Source organism: Fistularia commersonii, chromosome 4 (assembly GCF_037954325.1).
Source record: "Fistularia commersonii isolate RoL2024-O1a breed Wild chromosome 4, RoL_Fcom_v1.0, whole genome shotgun sequence".
Taxonomy (NCBI): Eukaryota; Metazoa; Chordata; class Actinopteri; order Syngnathiformes; family Fistulariidae; genus Fistularia; species Fistularia commersonii.
The window spans coordinates 15402930-15428235 of NC_141287.1; the positions used below are offsets into that span (position 1 = coordinate 15402930).

General features: G+C 44.8%; 1 protein-coding gene across 5 annotated transcripts in view; it reads left to right on the top strand.

The window, feature by feature from the left end:
• epha3 (eph receptor A3) overlaps positions 1-25306 on the top strand; it is a 120335-nt gene that overhangs the window by 11582 nt on the left and 83447 nt on the right. For all 5 annotated transcript variants that reach the window (XM_086145554.1, XM_086145555.1, XM_086145556.1 and 2 more), the window contains exon 3: positions 9612-10272. In XM_086145554.1, the coding sequence (XP_086001680.1) occupies positions 9612-10272 (661 nt within the window). The remainder of the gene's footprint in view (positions 1-9611; positions 10273-25306) is intronic.

The window sequence follows — 25306 nt, forward strand, 5'->3', positions numbered from 1 at the left end:
TCCCTCCCACCCCCGCCCAACACACACACACACACCCACCACCAGTCGCCACGCGATGCTGCCGCCACCACCAGACAGCTCCTCCAGGTTCTACCACAAAGACTTGAGGAAAATGAACTTTTTAGGCTGCATTTGGTAATACTTTGTGTGTGTGTGTGTGTTTTTTTAAGGAGGGCATTCATTTGTATCATGCTGATACAACGAGTGTGTGCGTGTGTGTGCGTGTGTGTATACATCTAGCTCTGCTTTGTGTCACGTTCTTTGATTGGTGCTGTAAAATGACTGGGATGGGAGTCACTGTTATTCTTAGATGAGGAGGACTCCGGGGAGGATGAGAGGGCTGGGGAGAAGAAGGATAGAAAAAAAAAAGATCAAAACGGCAGAGGGGGGTGGAAGGAGGAGGCAGCAAGGCTGGAGAGAAGAGAGGGAGGGAGAGAGGAGAGGACAGGGGGAGGATGAGGAAGACAGAGAGGGAGATAGAGATTGCTGATGATGAAGTCCTCAAGGTGAATCATCTGTAATTACTCACGTCATCCTCTGACTTGCTCCGATAAGCAGCCTGCCCTGGGACGCTGAAGATTCCTCATAATGTGGCAGCAACACACACACACACACACATGCAAACACTCGTTCACAGTGATGGAGAGGCAGCGGCTGCTGGCCTACTGAGACACAGTGTGCTCTGGTCAGAACAAATTAAGAGTTTAGCCTCCCCAGGATGTTCACTCTGCAGCCTGCACCCACCCCGTGTGTGTGTCTGTGTGTGTCATGTGTAAATGTGTGTGATCCAGATTCGCTCTTATCTGTTCGGGAGGCAGGCTGATTTTTGAACAGCGTCCAGGGAGCTCAACCATCCACAAGACTAAAGAGATACAGATTATATTCCTGAGTGCTCTGAAAGCATTCTTGTGCAGCGCGGCAGCACTCCAGACGCCGACCGTGAATGCAAAACAGAATTAACGGCCGCGGACCGGCTCCTGCGTGCTTTTCCTCAGACGCCACCTGAGGACGGGGCTTTGCATGTTGCAATTATCAGCCGGCTGCTCAAAATGAAATTATCTGTCATGTTAAAGTTTGGATATTGATCTAAAATAATCATTCATTCATTCTCTATACACACTATCCTGCACTCAGGGTCATGGGACTTATCCCTGCATGGACACATTTAGAGACGTACAGACACTCACCCTGTCGTTTGCATGTTACATAGACATACAGTGGTCCCTTAAGATATGAATTTAACTATTTTCTTAAATGATATTTCCCCATTTGATATAACAGAAAAAAAATTAATAAGTTCCAACACCCCCGAAAAAACTCACAAAATGCTACATATCGTGGATGCATTGTGATTACACTTTTGTGTGATATTGGTCGCACGTACACAGCGTTCGTGCCCCGCCATTATTTTTTGCTTAATTTCCATAGAAAGCATATTCTTTCTGGGTTCACCACTTGCTTTCTTAGGGCAAATGATGATTATTAAAAAACTACACCAAATAAGTTCAAAGATATAAAATGATGCCACATAAGAGATAGGAATACGACACGAGATATGGTTATTTTTACCAAGTACCCGGATGAAGTGGGTGAGGGATGCCGGAAGCTGCGAGGTTCCTCAAAACGGCGCCAATCCAGAAGATGTGGCAGCGTCATGAAGCGTATTTGGGTTGCCGGAGCTCGGTCGGCATGAATTTCGAATTTTGATTTTCTCTGTCATGTATTCGTATCATGACATTTTTTCGTATTTCAAGTATAAAATTTGCTCAAATCGCGCTTCGTATCTTAAAAAAATCGTATATAAAGCTATTGGGATCTCGAGGGGCCGCTGTACAACCACTCGCTCACTCATTGGCACGTCACACGGTGAAATACAACCTCTCATTCAAAGTCAAAGCTTGCTTTATTGTCAGTTTCTCTACATATACTCGGGAAACAGTAGTTGCTAAGATGTTTGTCGCTTTTCTGTGATGAAATGAGATTAACAAGATAATAATCAAGTGCATATTAAATGTAAAGTGTACAATAAACAAACATTAAACTATAGTGCAGCGGTAAAAACCTTTTTTGTACCACGGACCAATTTTATGCATGAAAATGTTTCCGCGGACCAGTTAGAGGTTGTTCGCTCCCGAACATGCTCTGCAGACTTTCGTTTTGGGCTCACTTTTTGACAGAGTTAAGTGCGGCAGTAAGGCGAAGGCAGAAACCGTAGTTTCTCAAAATAAGATCTGGAAAGTCTAATGCACATGTCAAACTCAAGGCTTGTGGGCTAGACGTGGCCCACCATCTCATTTTATGTAGCCTGTGAGAACGTCTTAAAAGCTCTGATTGTCTTAAATAAGTCAAACACGTGAATTGACCACAGACTACATTTTCCACAATTAATGGCAGTAATGTTATCTGCAATATGATTGCTTCCGGCCAATAGGTCGTAGTGTATCCACATCCATCAATTTTCAACAAGTGGAAATGAGAAGTGCAACTTGTAAATAACTTCGGATTTTTTAAGAGCTGGTGCTGAAATACATTGAATAGGACTTGATTCATATGTCAAAATCACTCAGTTCCAGCTGCAAGTTTTGAAGATAGCTATTTTGGGCCAATAGTGTTTATCTTGCCGAGTTGAAGCGTTTTGGACCAACTTGTAAATCCAAAGTTCGCCTTCCAGAAAAACAATATATTGTCCAAGAATTAAATTAAATATGCTGTTATTGTTACATGTGGCCCTATGAGGGCAACCATTATGCTGATGTGGCCCTCGGTGAAAATGAGTTTGACACCCCTGTTCTAATGAAGAAACTGTAATTTGTACCAAGAACAATTGTCTTTGGATGGTGTCAGTGTACGCAGAGCAACACTGGTGAACTAGTGCACAAGTTCTGTTTTGCTTTGAATTAGTGTTAACAAGAAGTAAAAAATAAATCAACGTATTTCCGAAACAAATTTATGAATTTACGACCCACATTACGAATAAACGGACCGCTGAATTCGAGCCACTGCTTAAATACGGGCCATCCAAGTTAGCGAACGCAAATCAACGGGGAACATCGTCCCATTCCTCATGTCCGACATTGTTTAAATGGAAAACAGTTCTCAGCCTTATTTTCACATCTTTCGGCGCTCCACAGTTGGATAAACAATTATAAGGAGGCAGGAGGAAAAACAGAGGGGGGAGGAGGAGGAGATATGAAATATGTGTTTAGTGTCCCTTTAGATAACACAAGCGGCTGAAATGTCCTCTGACTGATATACTGCAGTTGTCGTGTCTGTGACCCCCGATGACCCCCCTCCCTCCCTACTGCAGCCCAGAATTTCAGACGTCCCTGCACTTGTTGGGAAAAGTCGCCTCCCCTGACCCGTGTTTGCTTTTAAATAGACAATTCTTTCTCCAGCGCTGTACCCCAGCGTCCAGAAAGAAAGGGAGTTCTAAACCAACATGTCAGTGCATGGTATATCTCATCAGGCGGGGTGAAAATGGAGGCCGTGTAACAAGTTGTGTGACGTACGTGTGTGACGTGACTAGAAAAGCTTACTGTTCTCGGAAAGTGAAATGCATTGAAATCGAAGGTGCATCTCCAGTCTGTGTTGTACAAAAGCACAACCCAATAATGTCCAGATATCACACGATTACGAATAATATTGCACATATTATTTCATATATTCAGGTGGCATCCATATATATATAGATATATCTATATATATCGATATATAGATATATCGATATATATATGTACACGCACGCACACACACACACAGTGCTCCATTAAGACACAAATTTAATTTGAACGCCACGTGGGTTTGTGTGTTGATTTTTTTCATATCTTAAATAAATTTTCCCCATTTAAAATAACAGAAAAAAAAATAGTTCCAACCAACACAAAATAAATGAAAAGATATAAAATGATGCCACACAAGAGATGGGAACACCAGATGAGATATGTGTACTGTACCAACTACCTGAGGGAGGTGGTCGACGGATGCAGGAAGCTGCGAGGCGTTCTTCAAGGTGAGAGCGGCGAGCAGTGCAAATTCAGAAGATTTTGGCGGCATCATGACACGCATTGGAGTTGCAGGAGCTTACTTGGCTTGAACCACGCAAATTTTGAATTTTGATTTTCTCGCTCTCGTATTCGCATCATGAATTTTTTTTCGTATTTCAAGGATAAAATCTTTAAAATAACAAGGATTCAAGGAATTGGGCTTTCGTATCTTAAAAAAATCTCACATGAAGTGATTTGCATCTTATGGGGCCTATATATATATATATATGTGAAAAAATTTTCATATTAAAAGGATATTTATCTTGAATTTCTTTGTAACTTAAAAAAAATATGTCAATCATATTTTAAGAGGCAACTGTGTTTTTTTAATAAATAAACAAATATATATATATATGTGTGTGTGTGTGTGTATATATATGTGTGTCTGTGTTTGTGTGTATATGTACACACATATGTATGCACACATACACACACTTAAATATATATATATATGAAATTATTTTCGTATTATAAGGATACATTTTGCTCAAATTGTGCAAAAAATTGTATATAAAGTGATTTAAATCTTAAGGGACCACTGTGTGTATATGTATATGTGTGTGTGTGTGTGTGTGTGTGTGTGTATATATCTATATATCTATCTATATATATATATATACACAAAAAGACACACACACATACATACATATATATGTATGTATGTGTGTATATATATATATATGTGTGTGTGTACAGAGGTAAAACAAAGTGAAATATTATCCAGCTTTCACATGGACCCGCAGCCGTGGAGTCTAGAGGGATTGAGAAGACACTAGCTGAAATTCAAATCCTCGTTTCTTTGCGTTTCCCTTTAAATAAGTTAAAAAGGCGAGGCTCGTCCTCCATCCTGTCTCCAAACCTGAAGCCGGTTTTGGCCTGAGTGCATTGTCACCCAACACCGGCGCACACAGGGTCCCATTGACTCTCATTGACCTCCCTTTGAAGAGTGCGAGCCGGAGTGCTGACCGGGTGACTGGAAGACGTGCCTGTCGCCATAGTTGTAATTTCTGAGGGAGCTCAAGTTACCGCTGTCTCCTTTTACTGTCCCCCCCGGCCGCCTCACCTACAGCACAGATCAGAGCAGATCGCACCGTCCTGCCGCCCAGCTGCGACCGGCGGGGGCGGAGGGGTCGGGGGTCACAAGGACTGCTGCAGGTTGCTGGTGTTGTTATATATCAATTAGAGGGCGATGGGCGGGGGGTCGGGCCAGATCCTCCAGGTAACAGGTTCGTTGCCTCATTTGCGTTTCACTCAGACTTTTTGCAAACAAGATGAGCTTCCTTTACGGCTGGGGGAAGCTTGTTATTAAATCCCGAATACCTGCTTCTGTCTGTTTTTAGGAAAATAGTGCGTGTGTACTATTGTGAGAGAGGAACCCTGGAGAATGGAGAATATCATGATGGACATAAACTGGATTTCCATCCTGACTTATTGAATGTGTTCAAGTGAGAGATTGAGATTGTAAAGTGTGAGACTGTTAATGGAAAATTTACTATTCTTTAATTTTTTTTCTACATCCAGTTTGCCATTTATATCTCAAATATTCTAAGGCTGAATCTCTGAGTGGATAAGATAAGATTATCTATCTTTATAATATTATAAGATTATTCTCCGCTTATAGTTCCATTGTCTTCTGTGCAATAAATGTTTTACTGCACAACAACCCCTACTTATACACAAAATGACTCCATGTAATCATATACATGTCCTTGTAAATATGTTGCATATATTTTTATACATTTCTACGTACCTTTAACTTTTATTTATTTTCATCTTTTCTGTTTATTTATTATTCGCTATTCTTTATTTTTATATAGAGTTTTATTTTGATTCTTCCCCATTTGACTCTGTAGCAGGAGCTACAGGAACTATGACAAAATTCTTTTGTCACAGCAGCACAACAATGTCAATATCAACAAATATGAGTATAAATATAAATAATAAGATCCACTCAGGATTGAGTGAGCAGCACTGTTCCTGTGCGCTCAGTAGTAACCCACTTTACTCTAGATGAGCCGATATCGGACAGAGAAGATCCGAGAAGCCAAATATAGATGTTCCTCTGCGAGCCCTGGAAACGCCTCCGAGGCGTAGCGGGCCAGAGGAGCTTGGAGCAAGAACACATCTGAGCAGTGACATTTAGTAGTTTTTAGAAATCTGGAAGAAGTACCTGGTCATACATCTGACTCAGGAGTTCCACCAATCACCAAGAACCTACATCTTATGAGTTCTTATGAGAAGGAGCTTAGCTGAGGTCCATAGTTCTTCTGCTGTCTGAATGCTCCAAGAACAGGTCTCCAAAAAGAGCAAAAGCGGCTAATGGTGTTGCAACATTTGTACGTCCTGCTTGGAGAACCTCAAGAAAGCAGTGGAAGGCGTTTGTGTCTTTTAAAATTCACCTCAGCGAGCTCTTAATATCCACTGGTTTTATGGCGCTTCATGACCTTTTCATTTTAAACATCTGGAATCAGCAGAGGGATGGTCTTCGCTGACGTACATCTGTAACTTCTTAAATTTATTGTGGTCGTTTGAGGTCCATTACTGTCGTCCTCGTGTCCTTCTAAGGGCAAGAGCCAACCGGTGGAGGTCGTAAGAGTTCACCCAGATGGTGTGTGATACACAGAACGCCTCCATGAAGCATCTCAATGCATCAGCGTTGATGTTTCAATGGCTTTGGTATCTCCTGATTTGGGCCGATGTCAGCTCCGCCCTGTCCGTTGGTTTATCCCCATCTGTATCATAGCAGCAGACATGAGGGATAACGCCAAAATCAGATTACGTCTGGATTAAGAGCAAGAGCTTGTTCAGATCCTGGACCATCCAGTGCGGCGAAGCCCTAAACTAGCTTCTGCTAGCAAGCAGGGGGTTTTCTTTGGGTGACAAATGATGTAAGAGCAGAAATAAAGCCGCCTATGATTATGTATGACTGGAGAGGAGCTGCTACTTTCCCAGTCTGTGCAGTCTTAGCATCATAATCACCTATTTATGACTGTTTTTCCAATATGCTAGCAAGGCCATGTGTCTTGTTTCCCCAAAGAAGGGAGCACTACATGTGCTACATACATACTTATCCTGTTAGTGACTGGCAATAAATAACTGATATGGCCATAAAATACTATGCGGCAGTAACAGTTGCAGCACGAGTGTATTCCAGTTTGCGTTCTGGGCAATCTGTCTTGGCGACACGGCGGCGCGGCGGTTAGCGCTTCACCCTCACAGCGAGAAGGTCGGATTACCCACAGGGGGCATTTCTGCGATGAGTTTATCGCCACTTCCGTACATTTTGTCGCAGGAAAACTCCTGAGCAGTGACCACCATAGTTTTTAGAAAATGGCGCCACGCAATCTGTATGATGAATCTGGTCATGAGCGTGGCTTAGGAGTTCCACCAATCACCAAGAACCTACGTCGTTTAGGTTCCCAAGAGAAGGAGTTTAGATGGTACTCTGAGCTGAGGTCCCTGATTCTTCTACTGTCTGAATGCACCAAGAAACTGTCTTTTCACAGCGAGAAGGTCGGACTCTGTGGAGTCTTCATATTCTCCCCCATGTTTGCGTGGGGTTCCTCAGGGTTCTCTGGGTTCCTTTCACAGTCCAAACACATGCAGGAGGTTCACTGGAGACCTTGCATTGCCCAGACGTCTGGATAACAGGGTGAATGGTTGGATGTCTCCAAATGTGACCCAGTGATTGGCCGGTCCGGGGTGAAACCACGCCTCTTGCCCAATGACATCTGGGATTGGCTGCAGCACCGCCTGCAGGTTAATGAATGAATGAATGAATGAAGGAGTTTAGATATGAGAGGGTGCTGATGAATGTTTGCAAAGGCCAGAAAAAAAAAAAAAACATTGTAAGTTTTATCGTTTTGCAATCCTGATTCAGTGAAGAGACATGCAGGACAGGCGGAGCAGAGAATGAATGGATGAATATGAGATAACAAAGGCTGCGCTGATTTCTGTCTCAGTCCGAAACGTTCAATCCTGAGAAGCTGTAAAAGTCGTCCCAGTGTGCTCCAGTAAAAACGCCATCCGATCAGAATCCCGTGGAGAGACGCATTACAAATCCCTCCCTGTGGTGTCATGTGACGCAGCCAGTCCAATTACCTTCCACCTGGATGACTCCATGAATCATTTACCGAGAGCTAATTGGCGAGGAGAAGCCCCGAGAGACGAGGGTCTGAGTTTTAAAGAAGTTTCCCTCCTCCGTCTTCTCCATCGCGGGTGTTTTACTGCAAAGCGAGAAGCAAGCGGTTATCCTTAAGCCTAAAAGGTCCTTGAAAACCAGACACAAAAAGATATGCCATATTACACCGACAGACACACACACACCGACACACACACACACACACACAAGTACATGTAATCCAGAACCTAGACTTTCATAGCTCGTCATTAATTTCCGTGTTCGGGGCCCGGAGCACCTGCTGTGTCTGCCTACTTTGGGACCGAAAACAATTCGCATGTACCGCCTGTGTGTGTGTGTGTGTGTGTGTGTGTGTGTGTGTGTGTGTGTGTGTGTGTGTGTGTGGGTTTATGTTTCCACTAAAGCTCGTGTGAAAGGAGCGATAATTCAGTTTCCACTTACTCCCTCTCCCGCGCCCTCCCTCTCTTTGTGTCTCTTTGACAAAGGCCGCCTCTCATTCACAGGCTCACATCCATTCTTAATTTCGCCTCGAGACAAAAAAAAAAAAAAGTTTTTTCCAACGGCCGTCAATTTAGCGTTTCAGGCGCTGGTCGTCGGCGGACAGCGATCAATGAGTCTTCCCGCTGTGCCTGGTTGAAAAAGGAATGACCCCGGCTTTGTTTCTCTTCTCCTCCTCTCTCTCATTGCTTCCTTCCAGTGGAGGGAAAATGTAAGAACGCCACGAACGTTCTTTGGTACACACTCCGACGTCTGTCTGTGCGCCGTTTCTTTTTTTCTTTTTTTTCTTTTTGTTTCTTAGCCGGACCCAGCACGTTTAGACGCAGTCAGATTGTGACGTAGCCAAGACTGCAGTTCTCTATGTATGTAGATACAAACATGTTAGCATAAGGGTGGAAAAAAAACAACAAAAAACAACTCAGATTTGTGAATATTTGACAATAAATAAGCTTCTGGTTTTTCTACAGCCCTGATCCAAAGGGTTTGATTTTAATTAATTCCAGTGATTTTTTTTTATTATTTTTTTTTTTTATTTATTTTCAAAATTTTATAAATATTTTTTGGATATTTTTATTTTGATGATTTTTATATTTATACATTTTTTTTCCACCCTTAAGTGTTTGTTGGATGTTTTAGAATTCGGCACGAGTCTTGTCTGAATCTAAATAATTCATGTGTAAATGCTTTCCAGGCTAGAGATAACTTTTTCTCCCTCTCTCCCTCCCTCTCTCCGCTACTCCTCCCCTGCTTCTCTCTTCTCTTCTTCCCCTCTGACTCTGGAAACCCTTTGCTCTTCCTCCCTCGTTGACCCGAATTAATATCTGCCCCCTTTTCTCCCTAATCTTCTTCTGAGTTTGCCCTCTCCTCCTCTCTGCACTCTCCATTTCCCTCCTCCATCTTTCTCCATTTGTCCCCCCCCCCCACTCCAGTGGGAGGAGATCAGCGGGGTGGACGAGCACTACACCCCCATCAGGACTTTCCAGGTCTGCAACGTGATGGAGTACAGCCAGAACAACTGGCTCCGGACCAACTGGATCCCCCGCCAGTCGGCCCAGAAGATCTACGTGGAGCTGAAGTTCACCCTGCGCGACTGCAACTCCATCCCGCTTGTGCTGGGCACCTGCAAGGAGACCTTCAACCTGCTCTACCTGGAGACCGACGACGACCAGGGGAGTCACTTCCGGGAGCACCAGTTCTCCAAGATCGACACCATCGCCGCCGACGAAAGCTTCACCCAGATGGACCTCGGCGACCGCATCCTGAAGCTCAACACCGAGGTGCGTGAGGTGGGGCCCCTGACCAAGAAGGGCTTCTACCTGGCCTTCCAGGACGTGGGCGCGTGCGTGGCTCTGGTCTCGGTGAGGGTGTACTTCAAGAAGTGCCCGAACACCGTGAGGAACTTGGCCTCCTTCCCCGACACGGTGCTCATGGACTCCCAGTCGCTGGTGGAGGTCAAAGGCTCGTGTGTCAATCACTCCAAGGAGGAGGAGCCGCCGCGAATGTACTGCAGCACGGACGGCGAGTGGCTGGTGCCCATCGGGAGGTGCCTGTGCAACCCGGGCTACGAGGAGCGGAGCAACACCTGCCAAAGTAAGAACCGGCTCCCGCGGAAACTTTCTGTCGGCCCTTTCATTTCCCGGCCTGTCATCTATTTTTCATCTCCGAGGATTATTATGACCGCGGCGTATCTCGCCGCGGAAGGTTCGGCGTCTGCCGCCGGAGGTTCTCTGACACTTCATAACTCCAGGCGCGGGAACCTTGGACATCATGTGTCCGAGCTTTGTGCGCGCACGGCCATCATTCATCCCTAATCCCTTCAGAGGAATCAGAAGAAAGGGAGCGGAGGGGTAGAAGTCAGCGGTCGCACGTATATATTTTCCTTCCGTGTGTGTGATGTGTTATCCAGGTCTCCGCTGTGATGTGCAACACACAGTAGTTTAATAGCATAAGCTGCTCTGCGTCACATCATTAACTGGGAGAAGATCTGAACCAGCCTTCAGATAATGCAGAAGAAAGGAGGTGGCTGGAGTGGATGGTGAAAAATTAAATAGCTGCGGCAGCGATTGCGGGTGCCGGCGGAGACATGAGAGGGCAGACGTTGGCCAGAGCCTGGAGATACTCAGGCGCAGCTACGTGTTACTCGGGAGACGCTGGTAGAAGCTATGCAGCCGCCCCACGCTGCCTCTCGCTATTCCGGGCGTCCCGAGCCGTGCGACCGGCTACCACCACGGACGCCATGTTGGATCAAAAAAAAAAGGGACACGGTCCTGGTGTCGATCGCCGGTGAGATCGCCTCGGTTTCTTGCGAAGATCTGCTGCCGGTGCTGCGGCTTCACAGCTGTAGCGCTTTGTCAGAAAGCATTAGGCGTCACGGTGATGCTTATATCCCCCTCGGGACCAAGCGAGGTCAAAGGTTAAGTGGCGCAATTAGCCTTTTCATCTGAACACACGAGGCGCCGTCTCAGTAGCCTTTTAAAATTCATGAATTAGTGATGAACGGCGCGGGGATTTATTTTCTTCAATGTTTGGAGTTCTGATGAAGGTTCTGCCGTACCTGCACAGAATCACTTGACCTCTGTTTGTTTACAAAGGTCTCTTAGCGGCTTTTAGCATCAACAGCGGTGCTTCTTCATCAGTGCTCGTCCCGTTGGGCGGTCGTCCTCGGCCCTTTTAATTTCTGGCAGAAAACTTCCGAGACGCGTCCAGTTCGAACTTTTACTTTTGCAACCTGCAACTTTACCTTCGCAGCAAATGACACTGCAATACTACTTGGCACCAATAGGTGGTGAGATAAACAAAGATGCTCCCTTAAGCGATGCAGGCTGCCAGGGACGCACATCGAAGATTGGATTAGCCGTTTTTTCAGAGTAAAATTGTCAGTTTACCTTCAGATATCTTCAGATAACAATTTCAGACTGACTGAAAAATCTCCTCAAAAAGGGGCGGTTCCCCACAGAGCGGCGCCGCAGGCTGATTGGACAAAAACATTAGCAGCAGCTATGATGGTCAGGACTGCTGTAACAGTGGTAGAATGTGATTTTCAAAAAATCCCTCCTTCTCCGTGCTTTGGTGGCACAAACAGTGAGCGCCATAGTTTTTAAAAATGGTGATCAGCAGTCCACAGGAGGTTTCCACTACAGGGCGTGGCTCACGAGTTCCTATGGAACTGTAAAAAGTCCCCGCCTCGCGGTAGGAGCTCAGAATAAAAACAGCCTGGTGCCCGAAAAGGTGCTAGCAAATGTTTCTGCAGTGCGCAAGTGTCTAAAGCGGCTTTTTAAAGTTGCAGATGGAAATAGTTCGGACTCATGTGACTCATTTGGACTCAAGAAACTAGTGACACACATGCAGTTGTGGACAAAAAAACATTTGACATTGGAAATGTGGTTCCTGAAGCAAAAGTGTTTAAACATTTTAATAGCGACAGCAATATGGTGTTAGTGCAGAGCATGCCAGCAGTCAGCCGTCATTGCGCAATCTACGTTTAGGCTCAACAGTTGGCGGCCTCACTGCACTCTCTTCTCAGTTTTTGAACAGTAAATGTGAAAATCCAGCAATTTTGGATAAAAAACTAAAATAAAATGGAATACAATAAATACATAAAATAAAATAAAATGGAAGAAAAAAAATGTTGAAAAAAAATCTAAAACTGGTGAAGTTAAATTAAAAAACCTTCATAGTGCTAATCACTTCTAAATATAACAATTTTTTCTTTCATTTTACATTTTTTTCCTTTCAAAGACTGGCAAGTGAGGCACGGCCTCTCCTGCTTCCCTCGACTGTGCGTCACTGCTACATAGATACATCACTTCGGCATCACTTCGGCAGTCTTGTTCCGCTTTTGATGTGAAAAGTGTCTCCGAACAAATGTGGAGAATCCTCTATGAGTGTGAGTTTGGGATGCACCCTCCGCTCCCTGCATGCCGCTCCCTCCGCGCTCGGCAGCTTCGCGTTTCTGTATATATTCCGTGTGTGTGTCAAAGACGTCTGTTTACGGACGCAGACAGAAGCAGCCGCCATAATTCACCGCGTTCCCTCAGTTGTGGCCGACCGCCATCATTCCGTACGTGCCCGTCTTCCCCGGGCTCTCCGAGCAGATCGAATTAAGAAGCCAGACAAAAGCGGGTGTCTGAAGTTTTTAAAAAAAGAAGCTCTCTCTCGTAGTTAGTCTAAGTGGTCCCAAACGCTCCCAGGTTCATCAGCTGGTTCCCCCTCCAGAGCCACGGCTCGTGTTAATTAAAGATCAAAAATCCGTCTCCCAGCTCGGTTCCCCGCTGCCGCCGGGGGCTCGGGGAAGCCGCTTCCTGGGTTCCCGAGACCTTTTTCCAATCAAAAACCCAGAAGAAACAAATAATTTTTATGTAAATGAAGATTCCAGTGAATTACAGATATGCTGACCTCTTAGAGGAATAAATAATAACCGCAGAAATCAGGAAAGGTCCTTAAAGAATAGATATGGGTCATGTTGTGTGTTTATATTATATTTCCTCACCGAAAGCAGGTTTCTCCGTCTTACAATCGTCTTTTGCGAGGAGGGCAGAGCATTATGAAGACAAACGGCGGCCTTACACCGCCGCCACCCCCTGACCCGACCGCCCTCCTTTCACTTCCCGTCGTCTCCCCGTGAATTGTGTGAATGTTTGGATGTATTTGACAATCTCTTATTGGTTTCAGAGAGGGCCTAATGGACTCTAATAAGGTCTTAAGTTACTCTGAAGTGGGACAGCTGCACCAACAGGCCCCCGCAGCCCCCCGCGTGCAGCCGCCGTCCCCGGGCCCCTGGTGTTAACAGACAGATGGGTCGGAGCAGCGCGCAGGCCGGCCGGGGGAAAAGCTGAAAACATATTTACGGCGCTCCGAACAGCGGAAATAGATACAAACAGATGTGTAAACCTTATATTTATGTGTCACGCCCTCATAAACAGTCACACATTCGGCCACAAAAAAAAAAAAAAAGAGAAAAAAAGCGGCTGTTAAGATTCGATCCACATCCTGCAGGGCTCTAGGGCAGGATTACACTTGTTTTACTTTTTATTTCCGTTCTGATGCGAAGCATTTATTCATCATGTGCAGCAAAATAAATAGAAAAAAGGAATAAGGAAAAAATTGGGTTGATAGTTTTCTTTCTTTTGCAATAGATTTACCTCAATGAAGATTGACCGTGGAAAAGCAAAGAAGAAATAACCCATTATTGAATAAAATAATTAATAATAATAATATTCAGGTTGACGAGATTAATAGGTGAATTACTGGAACATTGGATATTGCGATTACTTCTATACTCAGATTTGCTTATTAATTACCGCCCTTCATATTCTCTACAGGGTCTGTTATTGCTTACTCGTAGAGTTTTGCGTCAAAGCATTTGTTTCAACGCAAAAGGGAATTGCAGTAAAACTGAACTAAATTGAAATAATAATGATAATAATAATAATAAAATAAGAATAATATATAATAATCAGAATCAAAATTAGAATCCGAATCAGAATAATATTATTCATCTCTAAGGGGGGTAATGGCTTTTGGTTGCAGGAGCACCGACTCAAGAGTGCCAGATAAAATATAAGCAACATTATACATAAAAAGACAAATATAAAATATATCAAATAATATACACAAGTATATAATGATAATCATAATAATATAAAACAATAATTACATTTATTATTTTTATTATTGTTTTATAACTAACATGACTAAAAACAAGGAAAAGTTTTTAATATCACACTTGCAACTAAGTATACATCATGTGAATTAAAAACAAAATAAAATACGTATATAATTCATGTATGACTTAGCCTTTTTAATTTTCCAGTTTTGGGATCAATGAAATCTATTTATCTGGCTATCTAGCTATCTAGCTTTCTCAAGCAATGCTTACTTAAGTGTCAAAATAATTCAGTCAAACTAAAATAAAAAAGAATGAAAAATAAATTCACCAGAAATGAAAAAAAAGATTGAGTCAGTAGCATTGTTATTTCTTTTTACTGTTTTTTTTTTTTTTTGTATTTCACTTTTTGATGCAATTTGACTTTTACCCTATTTATTGAATTTTAAAATTAAAGATTCATGCTGTCAGACAGCTGTACTTGGGTGGCTTCAGGCCTGGAGTGTGTTGGATCAGGTGATTGTGGCTCTGACGGACCTTCACTGAATATTTCATGTTTTTTTTTTTCCTTTTATACAACACATTGATGCAGCATCTTCCCCGTCCCCAACTATGTTGAACAATTCAGCATGTGTGTGTGTGTGTGTGTGTGTGGGTTTGTGTGTGTGTGTGCTTGCAGACCGTCCAGAGAATACGGGAGCAGTTGCCTCTGTGTACACAGCCTGCAAAGTGTGTCCCCGGACTTTAATAGAGTGTGCTCCGGTATTATCCGGCGGAGATGTGCATGTGTGTGTTTGTGTCTCGTCAGAAATGTTTGCGAAAGCAAAGCTGTTTCATTTTTTTTTTTTTTTTTCGGTGGCGCCTTCAAAAGTGCACATTCTCTCTGTCTGGCTTTGGAAATGGGACACCGTGAGTGAATTTCAGTCATGGGAGAGAGTGTGTGTGTCTGTGTGTGTGTGATGCTTGAATTGAAAATGTGTTATTTCTCAGGATGTGGCTTTTATTGCCCGGGATTATTTGGACATTTCGTCATCCACGTGCAGCAGCCAGGGGGACGGCGTTTTGCTCTTCTTAAAGTTTCCGAGAGAAAAAGGCGGCCCTTCCAGGGCGAGGGTGCGCAACGGGGATTGACGTGACAGTCGTCATCGGATTACCGCGTGTTTTGAGAGCGGCCTTTCCGCGGCAAGCGGTTGAGGCCAGATCTAATCTCGCCGAGCCGCTATTTCATCTGTCATTTGAACAGACTGGAGCAGGTGAACAGACTGCTATCTACCACCAGTGTGAAATTTCTGTGACCCTAATTTGATCCTAAAACAGCAAATGGATTTTGTGTGTGTGTGTGTGCGGGGGGGGGAGAGACTTTCGCCAAGGATGTGTGCGTTGCAAAATGTACGCAGCTGTCAAATTGCATGTTGACGACAGACCCGTGTTTGCATTCTTGCCTGATTTATCAAGACACATAATACTTAAACTTGCCAACAGCGTGATTCATGTTGGAACCCGCGACAAAGCCAGACCGCTCGTCTCACCATAACCTCTCCCATGTTTTAGCCGAATAGATGGATGAAGATGCACGTCGCTGGTAGAATCGCACACTCACGATGTCCTGAACCCGCCATCTGACGATAAGATGTTAATATTTCATGCTAAAAATGGCTGAATTTCAAATACATGATCACAACTGCGTTTGTAATTTCAATGAGTAAGAGGATCATGAATTTTGCTGCATTAACTTTATTGGTGAAAGTCGAGATATTAAGTTTAATAACTGGACTGTCTGTCTCCTACTGAAACGGCTGCAGGAAAAGGGATTTTCTGGATGGATTCACTCGTTCATTGTCCTGTACTGCTTATTCGGCTGGAGTTTTTCCTAGCTGTCATTGGTTCGGAGGCAGGGTTCGCCCTTCGCCCAATCACATCTAGCGACATGCAACCCTCACGCTGTCATAGAAATACAAGCATTCAGTCTCTCATTTGATAAAAACAACCAGTCACCCTTTCACTAACACATCAAAAAGAGGAGAATAATGCCATTCACCCTTTCATTTACACGGCGGATAGAGACATACAGCCATTCACTCATTATTTCACAGGTCATGTTGATAAATGCAGCCATTCACCCTCTCACTCACATTTGATATGTTGACATGCAACCTTTCACTCTGTCACGCCTCATTTCGAGAATACAACTCTCATTCACATGTTCTGTAGAGCCATGCAACCATTCACTCATTCACATTTCAAATAGACAATACAGCCATTCACCCTTTCACTAACACATCATGTAGAAATATGCAACCATTCATTTTTTCATTTGACTTATGGAGACGTGCAAATATTCACCCTGTTATTCACATATCATATCACATTTCACATATTGATATAGAGATATATATGTTCACCCTTTCACACTCATGTCATGCACATTTCATGTCATATTTGACAGAAATGCAACCATTTTCTCAGTCATATGATATATAGAGAATTCACCCTCTCATTCACACATACATCTGTTCACCCTTTCACTCACGCGTGCACGTCACTGGTTTACTCCTGTGTTCACACTCGTGTCTCCGTTTCATCAAGTGACCTGAGGAGAACATGTGAACTCCACACGGATTGAACCGAGGGCCTCCTCGCTGTTGGGCTGAAGCTCCTCTGACTTTTTGTTTTTTCGGGAGCAATGATTCCATCATTCTACCGTCTGGATGAGGAAAGAGCTTGAGATCTTGTTTCCAGAGCGGCGTTACGCTCAGCAGAACCCTCCGGAGGTCCTGAGAGGGATCAGACCTGTGCTATCGCTTAGCCCTCAAGGCTAACGGGATGGCCCGGCTTCCCCACATGAAATACCAATTTTGGCCGGTAATCAAAGCAGAAGCGGCGTCAGACGGTTCCTGGGGTTCTTCCAGGCTGCGTGGAAACCCCTGCTCACCGCGTCCCGCCCGTGACACGGCCCATATTAAGCCTCGTGTCTCTGAAAGCCCACATTCTTCTCGCTGCCAAATTCCTGAAACCCCCTCCCGTCTCGGGGCAGCGGCGCTGTCCCTCATTGTCATTCCGCGCTCGGGAGCAAATGACCATAAACGCGGCGATATGACGAGCTGATGTCAACTTGACACGAAAATAGGAATAATCGCTGGAAAGTGAGATTCAGAGCCGCGTCTGAAATCGAGCTTTGGATTCACATGATTGCCTTCACATATGTGGATGCCATTATTCCAGCCTTTGGACGCGCTTCTATGAAAATTGTAATATTACATATTTATCGATATATTTGCTTTTCCAAATAATTTCCAATTTTCTTTTCAATTCCGCCCTATTTTTCCCTACCTCTCTCCGTTCTCGGTTGCATTTGTCAGCCCGACAGCCGAGGCTGAGCGCTGTGAATACACCCCTCCGAGAGCCTCTGTTTGTTTGTATTGACCATTATATAACTGCCCAGCTCCCTGTGAGAAGATGGGAGCAGCACACACACATGCGTGCACACACACACACACACACACACACACATATCCACATGTACACACACTCATCATCATCATCGCATACTTCAAAAGTCATTGACAGAACTTGTGATCCAGATTCTGCACCAAGCAAACAGTGTTTTTTTGCATTCACTACTCATGTGTGTGTGTGTGTGTGTGTGTTTTAATTCTTCACTGCAGCTCGTATTTATCTCTTATCAGAGATTTGCTAGTTTTCCCGGGGCAGATCCTCTCCTCGCCAGAGCTGCACGGTTGGCGGATGGGGGTTGTGCGGTTTCGTAGCGCCGGGCTCTCGGTGAAGGGCGGCTCCAGCGGCCGTGGAAGCTGAGGGGAATTCACACACTCGCCGCGCACACACACACACACACACACATACACACACATCAATTCACGGCGTCCCCGTGTGTGAGTGTTTTTGTTTGGCTAAATGAAGTGTTATACTGTACACGGCTCTGTTCTAAGGCTAGTGTTCCATTGCATCAGTCCCCTCCTCTCTTGTCACTTTAGCTTAGTGTGGAGGCTCTTTTTTTCCCCCCCCTCCCGCTCTCCCTCTCGCTGCAGCCCTTTTTGGCCCAGCGCTGCCTGGAATGGAGCCATTTTGGAACTGAGAGAGAGCGGAGAGGCAAGAAAGAAAGGACAAGGCCTGGATTGAGTGCTCCAGTTAGAGAGGTCCTAAATTGTGATGCTGCCGCTGAATTCTACAAACTTTGGCTCATGTTAAAAAAAAAAAAAAAAATGGAATAAATGTAGCAGAAAAAAACTCTTGCCTGCCAAACTGTATGTTTATGCACACAGAAATGTGCGAAACAGAAGGCTTTTCGCACCAATGGAGCCGTGATGTCCGTGCACGCTTCATTCAAAACATTGTTTTTAGAATTGTATTGTCTTCACAGGCCCCTGCAGTCGGGGTTGACTTTTTGAGGATATTCCATAACCTTGACACGCACACCGCTAATTAAAGCTTGCTAAGCAGCCTGCAGCCGCCGCCGCCGCCGCCGCAGCAGCAGCAACTCTTTGCCGGGAGGGAAATCTAACTGAAGGGGCGAGAAAGACAGGAAGAGGAGAGACAGAGAAGGCTGGAGAGGGGAGGAGATGATGAGCATGGAGTTAATTAGAGACACCGTGGAGTTTTAATCCGAAGGCAGGAATTACTCACCAGGCAACTCAGCAATATTTTTGAGCGCTCGCAAACCGTGACACACACACACACACACACACACGCTGCTCCGCAGGCGAGTGTTTACGCGCCAATGTCACAAAGCGTCCATTCACATCGCGATTTCATGTTTGTGTCCAAATCAAAGCATTATTTTTTTTTTTCTCGCAAAGTCGTTGGGCAAAGTTCGTGTTTGTCCGTTCGTCCCATTTTTTTTTTTTTTTTTTTCCGTGCACGTTGCCGTTCTCTGTGCAGGCCTCGCTCTGCGAGCTGGGGGCGGCGGGTAAGCCTGGGGCCCGGGGCTGCAGGGACTTCAAAGCTGTTGGTAACCACAGGCTCAGGAATTCAACTTAACACACACAGAAACAAATACACCCCAATGGGTGCGCGTACACACACACACACACACACACACACACACACACACACACACACACACACACACACACACACAACAGCAAAGGGTGGATGGGGGGTTGGATAGATAAATGGGGTGTTTATTTGTTGGAGGGCCCCAGCTTGTTGATGGGGCTGTTTCTCACTGGTCAACCATTGTGTATGCATGTGTATGTGTTTGTGTGTGTGTGTGTGTGTGTGTGTGTGTGTGTGTGTGTGTGGGTTTGGCTGGAATATGTTGGGATCTGGGTGTGTTGACTTGATGAGAAAAATTATGGACTTTGAATTGCCGTTTTAGGATTAAGACTTGGTTTAAGGGGTCGTGTCGGAATTAGGTTATTTTTAGGTTTCCATTCGGGTGGGGGGACTTCTTAAGTGGCTCTCGTATGTGTGTGTTGAGTGTAGCACGTCGCGGGAAATTCTGGCTTTGACAGGCAAAGTGGATGTTTGGATCCAAGTGCGGCAGGGAAGGGGAACACGGGAGTACGAGAGGAGAGCCCATCCGTCAGGAGTGATGGATGAGAGAGGGGGAGCGAGAAAGGAATTGGAGGAAGAGAAAGACCCCTGCTGCAAACAGCAAGAGGCAGACTTGCAGATTCGTGTCAGTTCAAATCTGCAGAATCGGGTCGACTCGTTCAGAGAAGGTAAAGCATGCAAACGTGCTATTTGTCTCTTTGTGCCATTACTGTTTCAGCTACGGGAGTACTCCGGATAAAGTCTCAAAACAAAATAACGCAGTGGATTTGTGCGTAACTTTGCACAGGTGTAAAGTCACGCTTTTTGATGTTCCCATCTTCGATGGCAAAGACGTGGCCGCGCCTCAGAGTCACCGAGGGGACGCGTCTGTCAAGTGTCTCGCTTGCATCTCCCGCCCCCCATCTCGCAAATGAGACGTCGCCAGTCATTGTCAGGAGCATCATCTCATTGAAAAGTCGCGTTCTTTGAGGAGACAAAGAAAAAAAAAAAACCGGTCTCCCGGTTTCATTTTTAAAGCTGCTCATAAGTGTCTGTCTTCCTGCGCCGGCTGTCTGATCCTGCTGAACGGCTGCGTCTCAAACGACGCAGAGGGGAGAGTACGCCCTGCAAATAAACCCAGAATCGGACTGCATCGTCGATATTTTGCTGAGCATCCAGCGACGCCTTTATTATCTCACACGCTTCCCGGCATCCACTTCCCGAAACTCGTCGCGCCGAATGGGCCGGTTGGAGTTTCCGCCCGCGACGTTTGAAGTGGATCTTGCTCCTGTCAAATGCACCTAATTTGCGGTTTCGACGCCTGAATGACACACAGTGCTTTGCTTTGTTTTCCCTTCGCACATGCGTACCACTTCACTTTCCACCTTCGCTCGGGGTTTTCCCTGCTCACAGTTGTCCCGTTCGTCGGGAGCTCCAGCAGGAGGCTGGAGGGAGGGCCGCATATTCATCACTTTAAAAGACCTTAGAATCATTTACTGTCATTTCCGGACTATAAGATGCTACTTTTCACACACTTTGAACACTGTGGCTTAAACAGTGATACGGCTGATTTATGGATTGTTTTCCGGGCATTTAGTCTCGTCACTTATGACCAATTAAATTACCGTGAAATTCTGAGGCCGTTCAACTCCGACACCAAAGAAGCCGACTTAAATGGTTTTAGTGCGCAAAATATTTCTGCGTAAAATATCTCGTTACAGCATGGACGCTAGCAGCTTATGGTCAAGTGCGACGTATATATGTATAAATATATCTGTTTATTTTTAGCCGGTGCGGCTTATATTCAGTGCACTCAATAGTCTTGAACATATTGTATTGACTTATTTATTCTTCTCAGTAAAATCTGCGGTTAGTGCTTGTGCGTGGGGTTCCTCCAGGTTCTGCAGTTTCCTCATGCAGTCCAAGCACAGACAGGAGGTTCACTGAAGAATCTCCATTGTCCAGATGAGTGAATGAGAGGGTGAATGGATGTGAGTGAATGACGGTGTCTTAATGCTTGTTTGTTTCTATATTGAATTTAAATGGCGGAGCGAATGGTTGGAATTCTCTATATGATGCGTGACTGAGTGAGTGCATATCTTTATATGACATGACAGAGTGAATGATTGTGTCCAAATGAAACATTAATGAAAGTTTGAATGGTTGCATCTCACTATATGACATCTTTAGGAGAAAAAAAATGGTTGTATGTCTCTCCATAACGTGTTAAGGAGAAGGTGAATGGTCATATTTCTTTTTGGTGAACGCATGAGTGAGTGAATGGTTGTCTTTATGATGTGTGAATGAGTGAATGGTTTTGACGTGGTCGAGAGGGCGAATGGTTGTATGTGTCTTCTGGTGGCCCAACGATGGAACCTCACCTCTCAGTCAGTTACAGCCGGGATGGCGACCCCGCCTATAGCATCAGCGGCATGGATGATGAATGAATGAAGTTTGCTTCCTCTGCACCACCGACCTTGATGAGGTAGAAAGAGGCGAGCGCTCCGACCCTGACGGCTCAGTTGCAGGTTCAGCCAAAGCAGACGGGTTCAAGGGTCAGAGTTCGATGAGGCTTTCCCTCATCCTGCTGCGCTGGAGGAGGAGGAGGAGGTGAACTGTCTCATCTCTGAAACAACAAGAGCTATTTTTACACAATTATAGCATTCACTCTGTGTGGCAAATGTGGATTGTGCACGTTCTCATGGTTCGAATCACCATAACAGGAAGCTCCGCACCATTTTCCTCTGTGTACATCACTGTAATTTAGGAACATCTAACAGGAAAGGCTGGAGAACTGCATTTGACTGTGCTGGTCTGGAGTTTCAGCATGCATTCATCACCCCTAACTCACTCCTCTGCACTTGTCTATTCTTACCCTTTTTGTACTGGGTTGCAGAAACTGGTCTCGTCTCTTTCCCTCTCTTTTTTTTTTTTTTTTTGAAACTCAATATTTAATGTTTATGAGTATCAATATGACAGTTGCATGGACAATATGTAATGAGATGAGATGGTAATAGATAAATAAGTAGAAAATAGTAACAGAAATACTTGGAGGGAGGATGAAAAATTATAAAAAAACACTCAACGTAGGTAATAATTTATACTTTATTAATCCCTCGTGGGGAAATTCATTCCCTGTATTTAACCCATCATGGATGATCCATAATCTAAAAGGATATGACTCTCATGGCTGGTTCCAATCCAAAACTCCTCGAGTACAACCTCATTGTATTAGTAAAGACATGAGAGGTGCCTTTTGTTTAGTAAATCTTCCCCTCTTTCAAGAGTTCTTGTTCCATACCTGGTGAACATGAGCCATAGCCCTCCTGCTACTTTAGCCTGATGCTAACGTCACCTTCCTGAATGGATTTGTCTGGAATTATAATGATGTTTGGATGACAGGACAACCCGTGATTGCCTTCAAATTCAACTTTGAACCTTCATCAGTCTTTTTTTTCTTTTTTATCGGAAAAGTAAACGTCCACAAGTAGGTTGAGTTCATAATGTGGAAGGTTTGGCTGCTGTTTGCTGCCCTTCGAGGAGATCCCAGAGCGTTTTCAAAGGCACGGTTTGAAGATCCCAATTAGATCCCAATGGAGGGAATATGAAAAAAGAAAGGCTTCAGTGGAGTTTTCAGTTAGCATGTGGGCTAGGTTGGCACGCGCAAGGACAAGTGACAAGATCTCAAACCAGGAGGAAGGAATAACTGATGTGCCAGATCTCATTGGAACCGGCGAACATGTTGAGAAGATTCCACGACGATATCTGCCTCTCCGTACGACGGTTTGCAGATCGTTTGCAAAAAGTCAGGGAACGTCTGCTTGCACAGTGGAGTGCGTGTTCCTCTGCAAAAGTGCAAAGACGTAAAAGTCACCGAGGTCCCAGACAACCTTTTTCCTTCGGAAATGATCCGCAAACCCACCCACACGTGGGTGAATCTTCCTTTTGGCCAAAGTTTATAGAAGACGAAAGGGAAAGGTCCCTGCACTCGTTTATCACACGCTCTACACTTTCTCCTCCACTCGCAAATCGCAGTTGCTGACATTTACCTTCAGCCGCGGCGCTTGACTCAGAAATGATGTCGGACGGAATGACATGCCCTCCGGCGCGTGTGCGTGTCCACCGATGTGTGCGTCTCCCAGAGTGAAATCGCCCATTTCTGCGTGAGATACATGGCGTTGTATGCATATGAGTGCGTGCCAGTTTGACTCGGGCTGATTAAAAGCGGTCAGGCTTCGGTGATCAGGCCTTTAGCTGTCCTGCGCTCTGAATGCCAAACACAACAGAGCATGCCCGGAGCAGCCCGGCGTCGGGGCTGCGAGGCCGACAACCTTCGAGCCCTGCAGCTGTGTGTCTGTGTGTGTGTGTGTGTGTGTGTGTGTTTGTTTGTGTATCATCTCTCATCCCTGTTTCGTTGACCAGGGGCGACCATGCAGAACTTTAAATCTCTCAGTGCAGCCTTGCAGCGTCAAAGCGCGATATCGACGATCAGTTTGATTCGCATCATTTTCATATCCTGTTTAAGCGGAACGCTAAAAATTAGATGTAAGAAAGCGTTTCTTTGGACCCGTGTCCGATGCTGTGTTTCCCTTTTCTAAGATTTGTTTTCTTTGGGAACAGCCTGGTCTCAGTAGCTGCTTTCTCACTGGAGGAATTTTTCTCAGTTCCCAGAACTGTTTCCTGAACCGGGCTGTTTCCCGGTGGAACCAGGGACCGTAGACCTCAGTTCCTGGATCCATCTAAGCTCCTACTCCGAGGCGGGGTCTTTTTACGGTTCCATCGAAGCTCATGTGATGTAGTTGCTTGATGGTGTTAGAACTCCTAAGCCACACCCATGAGTAAATACTTGGAGTGCAATTTTTCAAAGAACTAGTGGTCACCAGTCAGATGTTTTCTCGGGACTAAATGGACGGAAACAGCGAGAAATGGAGCGACAAAGAGGTCCGCAGACCTCTTTTGGCCTGCTGCACCTCAGAAGGGTTTCCAGGGCTCGCAGGAAAACATCAATATTTTGGCCAGCTAGCAAACAGCAGAGCCCTTCACACGCGCAGGGAGAAGATAAAAACTCTTGAACCCATCTGATCGTCCATGGTTATCATTCCAGGAACGCAGCGGCAGCCTTCACCTCCATGTCCTCCTCCTTTGTTTTGGGGACCAGAGCTTGAGGTGCACGTTGCAGACGTGCCTGTGGGAATGCAAAACTAAAAAGTTCCCCAGGAGGAGGCTAATTTCTGGAATGGAATTCAATACCTAAAAACTGTTCTGTCTGATTTTTTTTATTATTTAAATAACTAGTTTTATTTCATTTTATTTTTTATTTATATTATTATTTATTTTATATTACTTATATAATTTTTTATTTTATTATATTATTTTATTTTCATTATAGCCTCCTTTAAGACAGCTGTAATGTTTGCAGTGTTTACTTGAGCCTCCTGATATTTTTTAAAACAAAATATAATTTTTGATATGTGGCGGCGACTCGAGGAGGGGCAAAGCCACCGGTGAAGATAGACACAGAAAGGCAAATTTATCGATTTACATTGAAAAAACGTCTAAAAGGCCAATTCTTTGTGAATTATACACACTCCTGTCTGTGTGGAACGCCGTTATAGGAAGTGGGGAGAAAAGCATCACTTAATCCCAGACAACAGATACGCCCCCGTAAAGGTTCTTAGGTTCCGGGAAGATGAGTGCTGACCTTTTCGTAAAAAAAACAAAAACAAAAACACACACACACACACACAAACAGACACACATGGATAGTGTGGTGATGAGCAGAGAAAAATGGCAGGCGGCGGTGTCCAACAAGATTACTTTACTCATCATCCACCGATTCCCCACCTCATCCAATTCATTTCCCTTCATCCGCTGCTGTTGGAATGGATGGCACCGGACATTTGTCAAGGTGGAGGTAGCGCGGCCCACGCCCAGCCACACACACACACACACAAACACACACACACACACACACACACACACACACACGCACGTACACTTTTTTCTCATTTCTTCCTCTCTGCCAGT